Source organism: Brassica rapa, chromosome A03 (genome assembly GCF_000309985.2).
Source record: "Brassica rapa cultivar Chiifu-401-42 chromosome A03, CAAS_Brap_v3.01, whole genome shotgun sequence".
NCBI lineage: Eukaryota > Viridiplantae > Streptophyta > Magnoliopsida > Brassicales > Brassicaceae > Brassica > Brassica rapa.
This window is the reverse complement of record NC_024797.2, coordinates 27806830-27825400: the sequence shown is the minus strand read 5'-3', so window position 1 is coordinate 27825400 and position 18571 is coordinate 27806830. Positions and strand designations below refer to the sequence as shown.

Below are 18571 nucleotides of genomic sequence, written 5' to 3'. Positions count from 1 at the left end.
TCTAACAATTTAATTTTGGACTAACAAAGTTTTCAATTGATTATCAAGCTGCCACGTAAGCAAAATTAACATTACAATTATGTGACAACTCAGAAGAGCATTTTTTTAATTAGTACAAACTATAGGTTATAAATTTAAAAGTTTATCTATTAATATATAGGGGATATTTAGCGGCTAGAATATGATATCATTTCAGGAGCCATAGTAGACACGCAAATCAAGAATTATATAATTTTTTGTGCCTGAGAGAAAACAGAAAGCCATCTTTGCCATCTTTCAAAATATGAGACACTATCCATTTCAGCGGCTAGAATATGATATCATTTTGCAAATAGAAAACATAAATGAAAGTGTTTCTTAACACAGGATTTGGTTATGTGACTCATTGCTTTGTTATCCAGTTCGGTTGTAGTATTTCTGTATCCAGGAAATGTTATTGTGTCCCTAAACCAGACATAGAGTTACGGTGGGGCATGAAGCTGTCCTCCTGATAAATAGGAACGTGACAGAAATTTGAAGGTGTCATTACCAATGAATCTGAAAATGACCTGAAATAGCATTAGTCTATATACAATCTCCTATATATCTCTTTACAGGCCTCTCCCCTCTATCTATCTTTTTGTTTTGCTCCACAGCTCTTCCCATTGTAATTTTTTTTCAAGCTAATCCTTTCAATAAAATAAAAAACATGGGAGGTTGTGCGAGCATACCTAAGGAATCTGACATCGTTGAAGGCTCTGTACCAACCGAAAATGTTGTTGTTGAGTCCAAGGATGTCACGACCGAGGCAGATACCACATTGAGTCAGGTTTTGTGAATCACATTTGATCATTTTTCTTGTCTTTGTTGGACAAACTCATGTTAAGATGAAGCTATTGTTGTTGATATGTTTGATTCACAGGAGAAGAAGGAAGAGTCTAGTGAAGAGGAAAAGAAGGAAGGTGAGACAAAAGAAGACTACTCTGAGGCAACCAAGGCCGAGCCAACTCCAGAAGCTGTCAAGGCAGATGAGAAAGCTCCTTCTGCTACTGAGGCACCAACACAAGAGACCGCACCTGCCAAAACCGATGAGGCGCCTCTTGTGATTCTTTGATTTTTCATTTCCAAATATCAAGATCATGTGTCTGTGTGTGCAAATGTTCTTCACATTATGATTCCTATGTTCATCTCTGTTTTATTGTCAATTCCATTAAATATTTTCTTAAGAGTTTCTTTCCATTATAAAACTAAGAAAAAAAAGACAAAGAGAGAAATAGTAAACGAGTCAAAGAGACAATGTGAGAAACTGAAAAGCAGAGAACAATAATGAGTTTTGCAAAGGTAAAGACTAGTAAATAAAAGTCTTTAATAGTGCCATTTAGCCAAAAAAGAAATTCTAAGAGGATCATCAGGGCACCATATGATGATGAGTCAAGGATTATTGTGTGTGCAAAGCTTGTGGATCAACTGCACAACATCATCAGATGAGTCAAGGAAATAGCTAGCCTTTGTGTGCGTGTTCCCAATAGCCACAGAGAAGTAGTTGTCTCCCTTTACGTCAACAAGGGTCGATGACACCTTCTTGAGGGGGCCACTACCATAATAAGGAGAAGACATGGTTTTCTTGGTTAACTCGGGCTCGAAGAAGGTGTAAACATCCTCATCCTGTAGCATTATATCAACCCTTGTATCAAAATCCATGGATATGTAATTGTATAATCAACATTTGGTTACATAAGAAGCTTACCTTCCCCAAGAAATTACCAATGCATAAGACATAATCAATTGGTGTGGTTATCGACTTATTTTGCAGTACTATTTCTCCGAGGATACGCTCCATTGCACTTCCCTAAGATAACAGAGAAGAGACAACATGTGACTGATCAAAGAATAATTAGAATATTTTGGTAATTGATGATATAGAAACAAATGAAAACAATAGTATTAGTTACCTTTGTTACACCAACCGAATGGACTTCAACAGAGTAACGTCCTTGGACAACATCCACTGATGCATTAGAGGTTGGTCCAGCCCACAAGTGTTGCAACATATCTTTTGCTTGAGCTCTCCCAAATTCAGCATCTACAAATAAATAAAGATCAAGTAGTTCTCTTCAGGGGCCGGTCCATAGATTTTGAGGGCATGTGATTGTGTCTATGTAAATTTTTTCTTTTATAAATTTGGGGATTTAAAATTTTTTTTTTTAGAAATCTATTTATATGTAATTTTTTTTAAAAAAAATTAGGGCATGTTGCAAATATTTCACTTAGTATCGACGAGGACTGGCCCTGGTTGTGTTCAGGAGTTAAAGTTAAAAAAAAAACATATACGTATAAAGTATATCACCTGCATACTGGTAATTCCATATGGAAGTAAAGTGAAGTACAACTTGCTGTAGCCACAAAAGAATTAAAACATGGATGAGGATATCAAACTTGAATTCTAAAATTATATTTTATTTACTAACCTTGACACCATCAATCCATTCCAAGTTCATGTTTTCTGGCATTTTCGTCACCCACTCCCCAGCTGTATGCCTTAGAAACATTCCGTTTTCCGCGGCTAACCACATATCATGCTCTCCAAAGTTCTGTTTTCAAGATACTAAGTAAGTCCACAATGAGAAAACAAGTAGATAAATTTTTTAAAGACGAGAGAAAACATTTACTTGATCCAATACGCTTTTTTCACTTCTACTCAGGACAACTACTGTTGTTTTGGGATCACTGCATAATCCTTTTAGCCTTTCTTTTAGCTGTGGGTGAAGTTCAAGATTCATTCCTTCGTCTTTTCTCTCTTGGTTTTTGTTTGGCTTAGTAAGTGTTCCATAAAAGCCCTGAACATTTTGTGAAGTTATAAAGATAAGTGACCAAAATAATATGCAATGTACAAGACCATCTTGATACATGTAACACTTACAAGAATTAGCAGCCTATTCTTAGACTTTGAATATTGTTGAACCACATCATGTTGTGGAAGTTCATGTGGGGCTTTTCCAGTTTCTAGCTCCGCTTTACTTGTAACCTCGTTTAGTTTACTAACCAACAAAAAAAACAATTTGTAAGACTTGTCTATAAGAACAATAGTTGAGATGAGATGTAAAGAGAATGAATGTTGTGATTTGTCACATACTTCATGAAATCATCTGCCCACTGTTGAGTAGAGTGTGTTTTCACATACTGAAAATTGATTTGATGTTTTTTCTCCTTTTCTTCGGGTGACATGATTAGAGCTTCTCCAATGGCATTAGAAACTTCTTTAATGTTCCAAGGATTCACAAGAAGAGCTCCAGCACCAAGTGACTGACCAGCACCTGCAAACTGTGAAACTCATACAAAAATATATTACTTTTGAATGTTAACTGTTGGTATATTAGATTCATAAATATATTTCAGACCATAAAAAAGACAATTAATATACTTAAAATCAGAGCTATCAACGTTAAGTTACCTCGCTTAGAACGAGAACTCCTTTTTCCCCTTTTTGGCAGGCAACAAACTCAGAACTCACAAGGTTCATTCCATCTCTCAAAGATGTTACAAGTAATACATCTGAAGAAAATAAGATGAAAATAAACTCATTTGTTAGGAATATACATCGACAATAAACTTTAACATTATATAACCGTTTATATGTGACAAAATCATCAAATGTAATATGAGAATTACCTGTGATGGCGTAAAGTGCGCATAGTTGATGAAAGTGAATAGAACAATCCTAACACAGAAAGATGAAATATGTATCAGAAACTATAAGATATGACTTGTGATGAGGATAAAAGAGAGAAGATAGCAAACCAGGTGAATTATTGGAACGGAAGAGATAGAACCAAAACGACCATTAATACGTCCAACAACTCCATGACATTGGTCTTTGATCTTTTGATCTGTTATAGAACACCAACACAATCCTATGAATTGATCGATGCAAATCAGCTAAAGAAATAAAAGAGATAAAAAACTTACATTCACCAATACCATTCCTTGTTGGCACTGCAATCTGAAGTAACAAAACTTTACCACGCCAATCTTCATTTTCCTCAAGAAACTTCTCAAATGCCTGATACTTATGCGGTATCCCTTTGATCGTGTCGAGACGATCAACACCTAGTATCAACTGTCAACAAACATAATTATGTCAAATCATTTTCCCTTTTATGTTTTAAGCATCAAGTATCATATATAAAAATATAAATCTACCTTTCTTCCCCCAAAATCTGATTTGAACTTCTTCATGTATTCTGTGACCTCAGAGAGTTTACTTGTGTTTATGAACCTCTCAGGCTCTATCCCAATGGGAAACTAATATATCCAAGTAGAAAAAAAAAAAAAAAAGCAAACCAAAATTAACATTTTCATTAGGAGATGACTAAATCATCAATCTTAAGAGATTTTCAAGATGGATCCTTACAACTTCTACAGAAGTGAATTTGCCCTGATCCACAACTCCTTCAGATGTTGCTTCGGTTCCAAGAATACACATGCATGCATTCACGAAATGTCTTGCAAAATCATACGTATGGAAACTAGAAACAAAAAAGCCAGAGAAATAAAAAAAAGAGTAAGAGGTAAGTTTACTTTCAAATTCAAAATAGTTACTACACTGTTAAAAAGGTAAAAGACATTTACCCGACTAAATCAGCAGTAAGAACAGAACGAAGCAGTTCTGATCTTGAGGGCAAGGTTTTGTACATCTCGGAGGAAGGGAATGGCGTATGGAGAAACCATCCAACTTTCATCTTACTGTTGTATTCTTTTAGATATTGAGGAAGAAGCATAACATGGTAATCATGGCACCAAACCACATCTCCTTCTTGATAATGCTCGTTTACCACATCAAAGAAAATACGATTTGCTTTCTTGTATGCATCATACTGTGACTGGTATGTTATGGTTCCATCGTTACGATATTCTGGTGGGGTTCCCAAGTAGTGAAAAATCGGCCACAGGATATTGTTGCAATAGCCATTATAGTATTGATCACAAACTTCCTCCAGAAACACCGGAATACACCCCTACAAATCAAAGTCAAGCGTTTTAAAAATCAACTAAGACATGTATAAGGCTTTAATAAACAAAATAAGACATAAATAAGGTCTTGATTTTTTTTTTGCCTTTTTCCATTTTACAATAATATATATGAGAGTTCAAAATCAATACGTGTACCTTTTCAGCTAGAGCAATGGAGAGTGCCTTTTTTCCAACCGCATCATGAACATCGACTCCAGGCCAGCCAATCCATTTGGTCTCAAACTCTTTCAAACCTTTAAGAGATATATCACCACAAATTAATGTACTATATATAAAAATCGGTTTATTGTGCTTATTTAATTCATTCATTGCTACATTGTCAAAGTTGTAGACTATCTTCTTACCTAGAAGAGCACTAACTAGACCACCAGGACTCATGGTGAAAGACCAAGCTTCTTCTCCGGTCCTCTTTGCAGTAACCGGAAGCGACATCGACACTACAAGCAGTCGTGGTCTCACCATTTTTTTTTCTCTCTATCAATATTCGTTCTGAAGATTTTAAAAGTTATGAAAAGATGGTCTCGTCTTTTCTTCTTATTTATAAGAACCTATATAACGCTGGCATGATGAGGGAAAATAGTAAAATGAATTAAAAGTTACTTTTTTGTTGTAACACGTTTTCTAGCTATTATCTCTATATTATGTAGTTATGTGACACGTATCATTTTGGAAATGAACTTTTAAAATCAACTATAGGTAAATTGTTTTCCCCAAAAGAAAAGAAATCAAAATTATATGTACAAGATACTGTTAATGTTATGAATTACACTAATATGTTAGACAAATTGAGTATATAATCTCCAACTTAAATACGTGGACAAGTACAGAGATTTGGACATTTAAAACGTATTTGAGATGCTAATGTATTTTAGGTAGATTTTTTCTGTTAAATTTTATTTAGACTGTATTACCTTTTGGATTCATATATTGTAAATCTTTAACACAAAGTAAGAAAATCTGATATTTTATATAATCATTAATTTGGTATTCTCATTTTTAGACATGTGTATATTATATATTTGTCTATGAACATATTTTAAAACCACTAGTTAATTAATAGTGTATCAATTAATCTCTTATATATTAAAGGAGAAACATTGTAATAAATGCGTTCACACTAAACTGGACACATGTAGAATCATTGTAATAAATGTGTTCACACTAAAATGAACACATGTCACATGTAGAAGTTTCTCAACAAAACTCTACTCACACTATGTATTTTACGTTTTTTTAATATAAAACTCACATGCATGATTTTTTATACGTTAATTTTATTGTTTACGAATAGAGCTGGACAAATTATTCATAAATTTTGATTCGATTCGTTATCTATTTTGATTTGAACCGAAAAATCCGGATATCTGTTACTCTACGAAGCAAATCAAATACTAAAATGCAATATCCGTAAAAAAAGCAAATAAAAAATATTAATATTTATAGGAAAGGATATCCAATTTGATATGTTATATCATGCATATATATATATAAAGAATTATATATAAGCTATATATTATAGCTTATATAAATTTTACAATATTTTTGTTTTAAATAGTTTCATTTTAAGAATTTTATCTTTCATGTATTATTTAAAAAAAATGTCATTTAATATTTAATTAACAGTATCTTTATATATTTATCAACCATCTTTATATACTTTTACATACACATACGCATATTGACGTGAGCACTTTATAACTAAGTATTTACCACCACTGAAATATCTAATTGTTTGGAAGTTAAAATATTATTTTTGTTAATACTTCTTTCACTATCGACCAAATTGTAGTAAAATAATTTGTCTTCGTAATTTTCTTTTCTTTTTTTTTTAACTATTATCCGTTTAAAAACTATAATATGAAACCATTGGTTCGACATCACGACTATCTAAGATTCATAACATGAAAACAAAACAAAAAATTGATTATCAAAGAAAAAAAAACAAAAACATCAAACATTTTAACTGAACAAACCAAATAAATATTAATTTAAAATGATAGTTATATTTTAGGAGATTAAAAACAAAAAAAATAACCTAAAACCGAACCGATATCCAGATTAAACAGATTAACGTCTCCTTATTAAAAAATTAACGAAATTAATAATCGCATTACACGCAAGGCGCGGGTTATTACCTAGCACGTCTTTATACAATGTGTATTTATTTTTGGAGAAGCTTTGAATGTGAAAAATGACACTTTATTTATTTATTTTAATGACACTTTATTACTTAGGCATATGTCCGATTTTTTTTTTTTTTTGTATCCATGTTTTCAGTCATTAAGAAATAATAGGTTGATGTGATAATTTTAGATAAATAAATAAATTATTTCTAGATGAACAAATCTTAGTTGGTCAATAAGATATTTTGAAGAAGTTCTAGACCTCTAGTGTAAAAACAAAATAATGTTCTTGAACGTATCAGATGCCACTTGCATTGGTGGGATTGTTAGCAAGCTTAGCTCTTTGGAAGCTGTTCAAGTACTGCAGTGACAGATGGGGCTTTGATCGTCACCCTTCTGCTTGGAAACTCTTGATGGGTCATGGGTATTGGACAGTGCGGTGAGTTAAACGTTTTGGAATCTTAAAGAAGCTGAAACTTTTTAGATGGGTTGTATGTGTAGTAGAACGAGCCTAAACTCCTTTTCTTTACTTCTCCTACTTGCAGCGACTATGGTTCTTCTTATGTTATTGAATGTTCAGGTGGCTCTTTTATCTGCTCTTGCATTGAGTTGAAACTTACACTGTATGAGAAGCAACGAGAACTAGTGATGGTAGTTAGTAGTGACTATATCAGCAAAAGATGGAGCACTACTGTTTTAATTACCGGGTAAAGTAGATATGTGTATGTTCATGTTTATGGTTCCTCTCTTTGCAAAAAAACATAGCCACCATTTTTGTCATCTTTGAGATCAACACTAATCACGTCTCGTCAACCAAAAAAAAATGGAACCAGATGCAGATTTAAGACATTTGAGTATTCTTATACTAGTATTAAGGGCCTGGCTGGTTTAACCGCAGCGGTTGCGGTTGCGGGAGTTTGCGGATGCGGGTGGTTGCGGTTTCTAGCGGTTTTAAGAGATTTGTACGACTGGTTATACGGTTAGAAATTTGTGCGTTTGCGGGATACTTATGACTGATTAACTACCAAATGCAGCAGCAGTTAAATAATAAATTAACAATATTTACATTTTATACAATTATAAAAATATCAAAAATAATAATATTATAATAAATATTAAATTTATATTTAGAAAGTTATAGTTTAAATTTTTTAAAATATAGAAAATATTTTTATTTAAAAGTTTTATAATATTAATTAAAATTTAATTGATATATTTTAGCATTTTTATAATTTCAATTTAATTTTTTTATTGATTTTTTTTATTTTTGTATTTATATTGTTTTGGAAAAAAAATAATTTTTTTTATCCTCCCGCAAACGCCCGCAACCGCAAACCCTAGCTGGAACCAGCTTTTGAATTTATGAGGTTCAAAGCGATTTGGAGCGATTTGGCGCGGTTCAGAGCGGTTTGAACGATTGTTGCAAAACGCCAGCAACCGCTACCAACCAATTCTTGCCACAGTTCTATAGCTCTTTTAACGCGCACTATACTCGTACCACTTTTCTATTTTTCGATGATATAATAAAATTTCAAAACGTCGGTAGATACAGAGAGAAAACTCTTTTGTATTAATGAAGAAGCAAATTGATACGACATTCAATTTTTAAACACGTAGTAGTCGACATCTTCTCCTTATCATAAACACAAAACGTTCACTTTCCTTTAGCCCTATTCCCATTTTTCTCATTTCATCTTTAACAACCTTTCATTGCTATATATTCATCATAGTCACACAAACCCATTTATCTCATAATCTCTCAGCTTTTAGAAACCATGGCGTTTCTAAGAACCAATAGCCTTTCTTTCTTCCTCTTCACGGTACTCCTCTCTTTCTCTACCTTCTTTACCGATGCAAGGAGGTTTGAAGTCGGAGGGAGCGGCGCGTGGGTTCCAAATCCGCCGGAAAATTACGGATCTTGGGCTGGAAAGAGCCGTTTCGTAGTACACGACACACTCTGTATGTACAAATAGCCTATCTTTCTTATTAGTCATATGATTACTATTTTTGTTTTGTTTTTGTCTGAGACTCAGTTTGGGTACTTGCAGATTTCAGCTATGCTAAGGGAATGGACTCGGTGCTAGAGGTGAACAAGGCTGATTACGACGGATGTAATACCAAGAATCCTATCAAGAAAGTTGACGACGGAGATTCTGAGATCTCGCTTGAACGCTCTGGTCCATTTTACTTCATCAGTGGCAATGAAGATAACTGTAAGAAGGGACAAAAGCTTACTGTCGTTGTCTTGTCCGTTAGAACTCCGGCTCCTCCTCAAGCAGCATCACCGGGAAAATCTCCTCCGGGATCAATTCCACCTAAGTCTTCTTCCCATGTTTCTCCGGCCACTTCTCCACCCGCACACACACCACCTAAATCCTCTTCCCCTGTTTCTCCGGCGACTTCTCCACCCGCACCTACGCCACCTAAATCTTCTTCCCCTGTTTCTCCGTCTTCTGCTCCGGTGACTTCTCCGCCGGGATCAATGCCACCTAAGTCTTCTTCCCATGTTTCTCCGGCGACTTCTCCACCGGCACCTATGCCACCTAAATCTACTTCCCCTGTTTCTCCGGTGACTTCTCCACCGGGAACAATGCCACCTAAATCATCTTCATCCCCTGTTTCTCCGGCGACGTCTCCACCGGCACATACACCACCTAAATCATCTTCCCCTGTTTCTCCGTCTTCTTCTCCAGTGACTTCTCCGCCGGGATCAATGCCACCTAAATCATCCTCCGCTAAGTCTCCGGCAACTTCTCCACCAGGTTCAATGGCACCTAAATCTTCCTCTCATATGTCTCCGTCGACTTCTCCACCCGCACCTATGCCACCTAAATCCTCTTCCCCTGGTTCTCCGTCCTCTGCTCCGATGACTTCTCCGCCGGGATCAATGCCACCTAAATCCTCATTCCCTGGTTCTCCGTCATCTTCTCCGCCGGGATCAATGTCACCTAAATCATCTTCCCCTGGTTCTCCGTCGTCTTCTCCGGTGACTTCTCCGCCGGGTTCAATGCCACCTAAATCTTCCTCCGCTGGTTCTCCGGCAACTTCTCCGCCAGCTCCTCCGTCGTATGCACCGGGTTCTTCACCGCCGGGATCAATGTCACCTAAATCATCTTCCCCTGTTTCTCCGGCAACTTCTCCGGTGACTTCTCCGCCAGCTCCTCCGTCGTATGCACCGGGTTATTCACCGTCAGGATCAATGGCACCAAAATCTTCTTCCGCCGGATCCCCATCTTCGTCTCCCGCAGGATCTCCTTCCTCTGTTTCTTATTCGCCGTCAGATTCTCCGTCAGCATACTCGCCGTCGGAGATGGGTCCCTCGGGAGATGCCCCGTCAGGTTCGGCGATGGGTCCTTCCGGAGATGCTCCCTCAGCCTCGGCGATGGGTCCTTCCGGGGATGCTCCCTCAGCCTCGGCGATGGGTCCCTCCGGAGGTGCTCCGTCAGGTTCGACGGTGGGTCCGTCTGCCTCCGGTGAAATCACTTCGCCGGCGGAAGCTCCAGGCGAGGAAAAGTCCTCTGCGAATGGTATGGCCGTTATGTCGGTAACTACAGTTTTAAGTCTGGTTATAGCCATGTTTATGTCAGCTTAAGAACATTTGGAGGCTAGTTTCATTTCGAGTCTCTACTTTATTTTTATTTTTGTTAATTGTTTTTCGGATTCCATCGTAATTATGTATTATTATTGAGTATAGTTGGATAACTTGGATTGTTGTTTTGTTATAATAAATAAGAGTCACGCTATTGTGTTCATAATACCTCTGTTTAAAAGTATTTAGTTTTGTGATCAATACTCATCACGTTTACATGCGACTCTGAGTTTATAAGGTTAGAGGTAAAGGTGATTTATGTAGTAGAGTTTTGTTTTGGACATAAACAAAGTAGTAAAGTTCAATCCTAATAAATATTTAGAGTTGCATGGATAGAGATCTTAAGTTAGTATTTAGAGTTGCATGGATAGATCTTAAGTTGGATCGTACCAAGCTTTATATAGTTCAATGCTCTTACAATGTCATTAAGGGCTAATTGCAATTTAATTCATTTACCTACCAAAGCCCACGTATGAGAAAAGGCATAAAGACTTTCTCTTTTCTTTATGTCAATGTCATCAATGCAGGAAAGTTCTTTTTATTTTTCCACTTATTTTTGTTTGATGACTTTGACAAAAATACTCACAAGTCCTGCTGAATGTTTATTATTGTATCTTGTGGTATTTTCAGTGGTCATTACTTTACAAAGTTGAATTTGCTTATTTCTTCTCTCTGTCGGCAGTAGAAACCTATAAACTATGGACCTACACTGATTGTGCATCTTAGATTAGTCAATGTATACAGAGCGTTCAGTACGCTTTAAACGGCTATCCTTGGTAAGCTTGCGGAAAAAAACGCGATTCCACAAGTTTTTTATAGATCAACAAAAAATATGGAATGAAGATAAAAACATTTGTGTTTTTGCTGACAAAAATATAAAGAAAAAATTGTCTATTTTAGTAGATTATTTACAAAATTAACACTTTCACATTGTTAAATTATATGGCAATGTCATTTTAAATTGTAAATAAATAGCAATAGTTTTTTAAAAATAATTATGTTGTAAATAAAATTATATTAAATTTGTTTTATAATATTATAAGATTTCAATCTATTATTAAAAACATATTGAAAATAAGCTAAATATTTATAATAAGAAGTAAAGTATTTTTAATAAATTTTAGTTATTTTTACATTTTTAATAATTAGTTTAAGTTTGGTGTTTGTTTTCTTTTATAATAAAGTGATTATCGTAAAAATATTGTAATTAATATACTCCTTCCGTTTTCAAATTATTTATCGTTCTCGAGAAAAAAATTCGTCACATTCAAGGCAAAATTTATTAACTTTAATTCCTTATTAATTTTTTAATTGGTTGAAATATAGTTAGGTGTAGGAGTATTAACATGTTTTTTTGTTGAAAATATGCAAAATTAAATATTTTCTTAATATGTGTTCATAAAACTAAAACGACAATTAAATCGAAATGGAAGGAGTAGTATGTATTATTCCGTCATTCCATAATTTTTTAAAAAATTTGCAGCTTAATTATTATTTTTTCACAGTTTAACTATTTTTCCACGATTCTGCAATTAATGGATGTTTACCAATAGGAACCATAAATAACTTTAACGGATGCTAAAATCGTTTCATTAAACGAAAATTTTCTTATGGTTATTTAACAAACAATTGAAACTAGCAGATTTTCTTGGCTTTCACAATTCAAGAAAACGTGCGATTACTTAGTTTGAGATCTAAAAGAAAAAAAATTCTTAATTTGATAATTGCAAAAAGCAAAAGTTAGTTTACAGTAAATTCAGTTTATCTGAACAGAACCAACGCAGAGTTATTGTGAATGAGACCAAAGCATTTAAAGACGATAGCTAAGTTGCCAAGGCCATTACAAGTAACACGTAACAACTAGCCATTGTCTCATCGCAAGTGTAGCCCCCACGATGATGTAAACACGTTTCGAACGCTACGACTCGGCCAAGTGTTATTAAAGGACACGAGTGACCACTGATACGCATTGTCTCTCTCTCTCTCGGACCCACCAATCTCCAAGTTCCCTCTCAAACATTTTTTTTCGATACATGGAGCACAAAGATCAAACAAAAATCATCTGTTTACAATATTGTCCAGATTTGGTATGGGACTAATAAGCTTTGTCTAAAGAACTACCAGTACCTTATTTCATTTGCCTGTTTAACTATAAATTAGTCAAAAGGATAAATAAATAAATATGGATGCTTAACTACAAATCAGTGGTTAATAAAGTCTCACATCGGTTGGGACAAAGGTTTTCATGGATGAGGTTTTTGGTGAATAAGTCAATCAGGGATCTACTTTTCCAAGTAGATTCTGCAATTCGCCTTATGTGTGTGGTGGTAAGTGGTAACAACTAATAACTCTTTTGTAGAAAACTCTAGAGTTCTGCCCTAGAGTTCTCCCCTTATAAAACTCTATTGATCCATTTAGAACTCAAACTGTTAAGCTTGTACTCAAAAAAGTTGATCATGTATCTCATGAATCACAATTCACAGTTTCGACCCATTAGTCATGATAACCAACTTAATTATATGTAGAAATGATAACTTCTGGGATAATCTGTAACACTATCAGAGCTATAAAATGTAATGTAACAAAAACTGTTTTCATACTTCAAAGTTAAAACCTCAACAACAAAAGAGAAAGAAAAAAAACAAAGAAGTGAAATGTAAGAAGTACTTATAAAGGGAGGAGTAGCTACTCTGTATGTAAAAAGAGGCATAAGTTTAAAGAGTCTCATCCTCAAAAACAAGATCCCAAACTACAACAAACGCAGACTCGCTTGATCATCACTACGTTTTCCATCTAGAGAACGTAGTAGTAACCCAAGACAAGAAGCATTAGCACCACAAGAGCAGCTGGAGCAGCATAAATCCAGTAGTTAGTCGCCTTCTTACGCTTGAGGATAGCTCTCGGGAGTGTCTCTGGTCCTCCTCTAGTGCGGATCCTGTTCCTTACTGGTTTCTCCTTCTGTGGTTTCTCCTCCACTGGTGCTTCAGTCTCCTCCTTCTCAGCCTCAGAAGCTTCTGGAACTTCCTCAGATACAGCCTCTATTCCGCTCTTCTTGGCCTTCTTCTCTCGCTCCTGCAACACACAAAGGGATGGAGAATTATTAGAATGGAGAAGAGAGGAGACGCAGAGAGCATTGATAAATTACCTTTTTCTCTTTCTTCTCAGCTTCCATTAGAGCTCTTTTAGCAGCTTTGGCAGCAGCTTTCTCCGCCTGCTTCTTTTTCCTTTCCATGGCAAGCTTGGCTTTAGCAATCTCCTCTTGCTTTCTCATCTCTCTCAACGCCGCTTCATCTACCTTCTTCTTCTCCTCCTGCGGCTTTCCAAGACCATACACTTCCTCATCCTCCTCTTCATCAGCAACAACAACGTTCTTTACTTTCGCCGCATCTTTACCTTTCTTCTCAGTCTTCTGAACAGCAGGAGCCTCTGGTTTAGGTGCAGAAACTGGCTCCTCCTTAGGCTGCTGCTGCTTTGCCTTAGCTTTAGGAACAACCTCGGTCACCGCCTTTGCTTGCGGTGGCGCCTCTGGAGCAATCAGAGGCTTCTCTTCAGGGTTCCTCATCCTTCCATCTCGGCTAAGCTGCCTAGCATCAAGCGACGGTAAGAGTCTCTTCTCGTAATCTTCTCTGAAATTCTTCTTGCTGCACCAGAGGGAGATGAATTTCTCAACCTCTGCGTTGGAGAGCGCCTCGAGCTCCTCTACGTTCTTTTGTGCAGCCAAGTCTCTAGCTTTGTTCAACACAACACGTCCTTGGTAGAATCCAGAGTTCTGCAAGAACCAAAATAATAAATAAAAAGAGTCTACAAACCATTATCAATCACAAGAACATGCTCAAGAGTATGTGTGTTTTGTACATTCTCATCTCTTTGCTTCCTAAGCTCACGGATGTTCGAGTAAGCTTTGTCTCTCTTCTCAGTCACAGTCTTCAGCTCATTCTCCAGCACCTGAATCTCATCTTTCGCTGCTTTCACCTTCTCACTCAGCTGATTAATCCTCGCTGAAATCGCTTGCCTCTCCTTCTTCACTCCGTCCAAACCAGCACCCATTAACTGCAAACCAAGCATAGATTCTTTGAGATTTTACAGACTCAAAAACTGCAAAGAGCAAGCCAAACCAAGAGCTCTCTTATTACCTTAACTTGACCTTGAATATCATCTTTCTGACCCATAGACTCTTTGATCTTAGCTCTCACAGCCTCATTAGCAATGACCTTATCCCTCGTCCCTTCAAGCAGCCTGATCTCTTTAAGAAGCTGCTTCTCCTCGGTTAAAGGAATGCTCTCATGTTGAATCCTATACTGGTAGCTATATATCTACATTTTACCCCACAAACCAAATGAGAATCCAGCAAAGGTGAAGAAAATAAAAGTAAAAGATTGTTACCATATTGTTCAACTCTTCCTCAGAGGAACAAATAGCAGGCCCACGAGCACTCCCACCATCATTACCCCTTAGCTTCCCCAAAGCTTGCTGCAACGGTTCCATCTCCTTTCTCTTCTCATCAAACTTGGTGTTGTACCCTTGACGCTCCGTCTTCAACGGGTCCAACAGGTCAAACAACTCAGATCTCTCCGCCTATTGCATCATTACAAAAAAAGTCAACTCTACAGACCATTCATCAGAGTTCCAAAACAAAAAAAAGAGACTTTATACCCTCTTAGCTTTCAACTGTTCGTAAACAGCACTCCTGGCCTTGCTCAGCTTCTCAAGCTCCTTATCAGCTACATCAAGCTTGGCTTTGATCTTGGGGTCGTCGAAATGACGGTACTTAACGAAGTAGAAGGACCGGATCTGCTTCGCCGCGGGCCATTCCTCTGCTGCGTCTTTAGGTACATCGGAGATCAACACATTGTTGTTGGGACTCTCCTCGGCTTTCTTTGGAGGCTTATCTGCGTCCTTGATGGCGACCTTATCCACTACCTTCCCGTTGGTCTCGGGCTTTCCTTCGAAAGGAGCCGGAGCAACCTCGAATCCACCGAACTTCACAACCTCAACACCCATCTTCTCAAAACAGAGCAAAAAAACAGAGGATCCTGGTGTGAAATGGATCCAACACAAGAAAGGATTCAACTTTAAGGATCTAGATCGTAATCAAATGCATATTCAAACAAGATCAGTTCCAGACAAAAAAAAAACATACGAACAGCAGAATCGTAATATACGGACAGAACAGGGGAAAGATCAAACCTTTAAGCAACAGGGTCAACGGAAGAAAAAAAAACAATTGTCGGAAGTCAAATTAGCAAAAGAGATCAGAGACGATCAAAATGATTCAGATGAGAACAGAGGAGGAGATTTATACATAGATATGAAGCTGAAAAGCAACAATAATCGAAAGCAAATGAATCACAAAGGGAATGAAGGGATACCGTGAAAGTGGAGAGAGATGAAGATCTGAGGAAGGAGAGAGGGGGAGATAAACTCTTGTGGTGGTCAGATCTCAAATCTAAATATAATCTTCGATTTTTAGAAAAAAAGCCCACGAATTGCCTCTCTCTCTCTCTCTCTCTCTCTCTCTCTCTCTCTCTCTCTCTCTCTCTCTCTCACATTAAAGTCAGATATATTTTACGTAAGTGGTAAATATTTACTCTCCCTATCTACTGATTTTTTTCTAACCCTGATTGGGTCTTTCCTAGTTCCCTCTACTTGTTTTGTTTGTTCATATTTGTATATAATCTTTTATTAAAATACATTAATTCAGTTAATTATTTCAGAATTGTAAAATTTATTAAATTTCTTTGAAAGGAGCAAATATTATTTTTAGGTTTCTAGCATACTATTATCTAGTTGAGTAGAGCGCATGACTTTTTGTGACAACTTTCAAACGTGACGGAATCTAACGACATGTGCTTTTAAATGATCAAACTTTGCAAATTGCAAGCATGGAGAGGTGTGGTCACGGGCCATACGGCGAAAGAGATTGTAGAGTTAAGAAGATCGGGGATTAACTTGTGGGATCACTGTAAATCGGTATAGGATAAAATATGGTGGATAATAACAATATTCGATCAAAACTAACTAACTAATAGAGAATCTTAGTTAACATCAAATTAGTTTGTTGGTGACTCCAGCTACAAATTTATTTATTTTACTCAGAATCTTTTATCTTCAAGACTTCATTATGTGGTATTTCATTTATGTGTCCAACAAATTATCATGTTTTTTTTCTCATTTCATTTTAAGCCAAGGATGCGGAAAGGTGGTATGTATGTATTTTTCGCCAAAGAATGAAATATTTATATGAACAATCTAGTACCATATATCTGTCAAGTTTAGTTATTGGTTTCGAATGGGGATTAATAATTTACAAAATAGTAAGATGTTTAGTAAAACATGGAAGTTAACGAAATATTAAAAGGGACATTTTTGGTTAAGAACCAATCTTAATAAGAAGACAAAAGTTGCTCAAGGTAATTAAAAAAAAAGAGGAGACAAAAGTGGGAAGAGGTGGAGAAGAAAGAAACAGTTGTTAGGTTGTGTTGAAAACGTGGGAAGTCTTCTTTGGCGTTAGAAGTCCCATGGTTACAGCTGTCTACTTGTCAGAGACACACGTCCTCTCTCTCTCTCTCTCTGTGTTTCAGATTCATATCACAGTCATGCGTATTTTAGATTCTTTGCATTGTACTCTTCTTACATGAGCTCAAGTTCAGACGTAAGCTGAAATTCCTCAAATACCCTCGTAACAGCAATTACCCAATCAACCCTACCTATATCGTCAGCACAAACACGTGACGTGAACAAGAAGACCCCAAAATATCACTGCAGTTCCGTATAAATATTGAATATCTGATTTAATGTATTAGTGCAAGGTCACAGACTCGCAGTAAGACAGGAAATGAAGCTTTGAGTGTCGGTTTGTATGTTTAATAGAAATACACATTTAAAGATTTTGGTACAAAATTGGATTTTCATTTCATAACAAACGATATAGCTCCGCAAACTTGACGTAGCAAAATATTTAACAAAAAAAAAAAACTTGACGTAGCAAAATACATCGGTCTAAACTAAACCAGACTGGTTTGGTCTAAAATCGATTTCACCTAAACACAGCTTAACCGGTTTCATGCTATGGCTAAGGTACAATCCAGAATCCATATAGTTTCTTGAATATGTTCATTCATCGGTAGCTGACGCAGCTTGTTTCAGACGATCCCGCATGATCTCTCCAAGTTTTGAACAAGCATCCACGCAAAGCTGCATTGCCTGCAAAATTTTGTAAATTATTTGGTTACATGTCTACACGCTCCTAGTCCTATCACCCAATTAGTTCAACGTTACGTGCTAAGATGTTACCACATAGACCCCTTTGTCGGACTTGCGGATTGTTTAGGTATGAAGACACAATAATCTAATTTGTGCATAAAGATTATAATGAAGAACAGTCTAGTTAGCCCATGTCATGTGCTTTAAATCTGAGCAGCAATCAAAGGAGATAAGGTATTATTGGAGGGCATACCTCGTTGATATTAGGAGTTGCCCATTCACCAGTGATGGTCAGCTCTGAGTGACTTCATAACGAGACGGCATGCACGTCACTATCGAGCTTCCATCCTCACATCCTTCTTCTTCTGTAACCGGGTCAATCATAAGGCTTTTACCTATGCAAGACTTTCAAAATCGCAGGCATTGTATTTTTCAGTCAGTGTTTCAGAATAAAGAATCATGAGAGATAACATTAGGTTTATATGTCTCAACCTCTACCACATGGCACTCTTGTTTATTTTAATTTTCAATGTATGTGTTGCTTTCTTCATCTAATGCTAATAAGATTAAGAGATAACACATAGTAATTGGTGCAAAAGAAACTATATAACTCCAAATATAGAGTTTTTTGCTCCAAAAATGAATT

General features: G+C 36.4%; 4 protein-coding genes across 4 annotated transcripts; 2 read left to right on the top strand and 2 right to left on the bottom strand.

Moving 5' to 3' along the window:
- The first annotated feature begins 552 nt into the window (after positions 1-552).
- On the top strand, positions 553-1207 carry LOC103861702. Its single transcript, XM_009139422.2, has 2 exons — positions 553-808; positions 902-1207. Exons 1-2 carry the CDS (start codon positions 689-691, stop codon positions 1091-1093), a joined length of 312 nt encoding a protein of 103 aa, XP_009137670.1. The 5' UTR covers positions 553-688; the 3' UTR covers positions 1094-1207.
- Positions 1208-1253: 46 nt separating this feature from the next.
- LOC103861701 (probable alpha,alpha-trehalose-phosphate synthase [UDP-forming] 4) lies at positions 1254-6422 on the bottom strand. The gene is made up of 16 exons (XM_033288539.1): positions 5355-6422; positions 5146-5243; positions 4609-4994; positions 4391-4505; positions 4180-4281; positions 3946-4096; positions 3778-3866; positions 3649-3697; positions 3431-3531; positions 3113-3300; positions 2900-3017; positions 2649-2816; positions 2448-2570; positions 1932-2062; positions 1727-1828; positions 1254-1644 (listed from the first exon to the last, which is right to left on the bottom strand). The coding sequence occupies exons 1-14, from the start codon at positions 5470-5472 to the stop codon at positions 1937-1939; spliced, it is 1932 nt and encodes a 643-aa protein (XP_033144430.1). The 5' UTR covers positions 5473-6422; the 3' UTR covers positions 1254-1644; positions 1727-1828; positions 1932-1936.
- A 2247-nt stretch (positions 6423-8669) lies between these two features.
- LOC103861700 (early nodulin-like protein 2) lies at positions 8670-10923 on the top strand. Its single transcript, XM_033288824.1, has 2 exons — positions 8670-9092; positions 9182-10923. Exons 1-2 carry the CDS (start codon positions 8909-8911, stop codon positions 10723-10725), a joined length of 1728 nt encoding a protein of 575 aa, XP_033144715.1. The 5' UTR covers positions 8670-8908; the 3' UTR covers positions 10726-10923.
- A 2340-nt stretch (positions 10924-13263) lies between these two features.
- On the bottom strand, positions 13264-16294 carry LOC103861697 (proton pump-interactor 1). The gene is made up of 7 exons (XM_009139418.2): positions 16092-16294; positions 15376-15755; positions 15106-15297; positions 14856-15035; positions 14578-14772; positions 13868-14491; positions 13264-13794 (listed from the first exon to the last, which is right to left on the bottom strand). The coding sequence occupies exons 2-7, from the start codon at positions 15721-15723 to the stop codon at positions 13516-13518; spliced, it is 1818 nt and encodes a 605-aa protein (XP_009137666.1). The 5' UTR covers positions 15724-15755; positions 16092-16294; the 3' UTR covers positions 13264-13515.
- Between the last annotated feature and the right edge of the window lie 2277 nt (positions 16295-18571).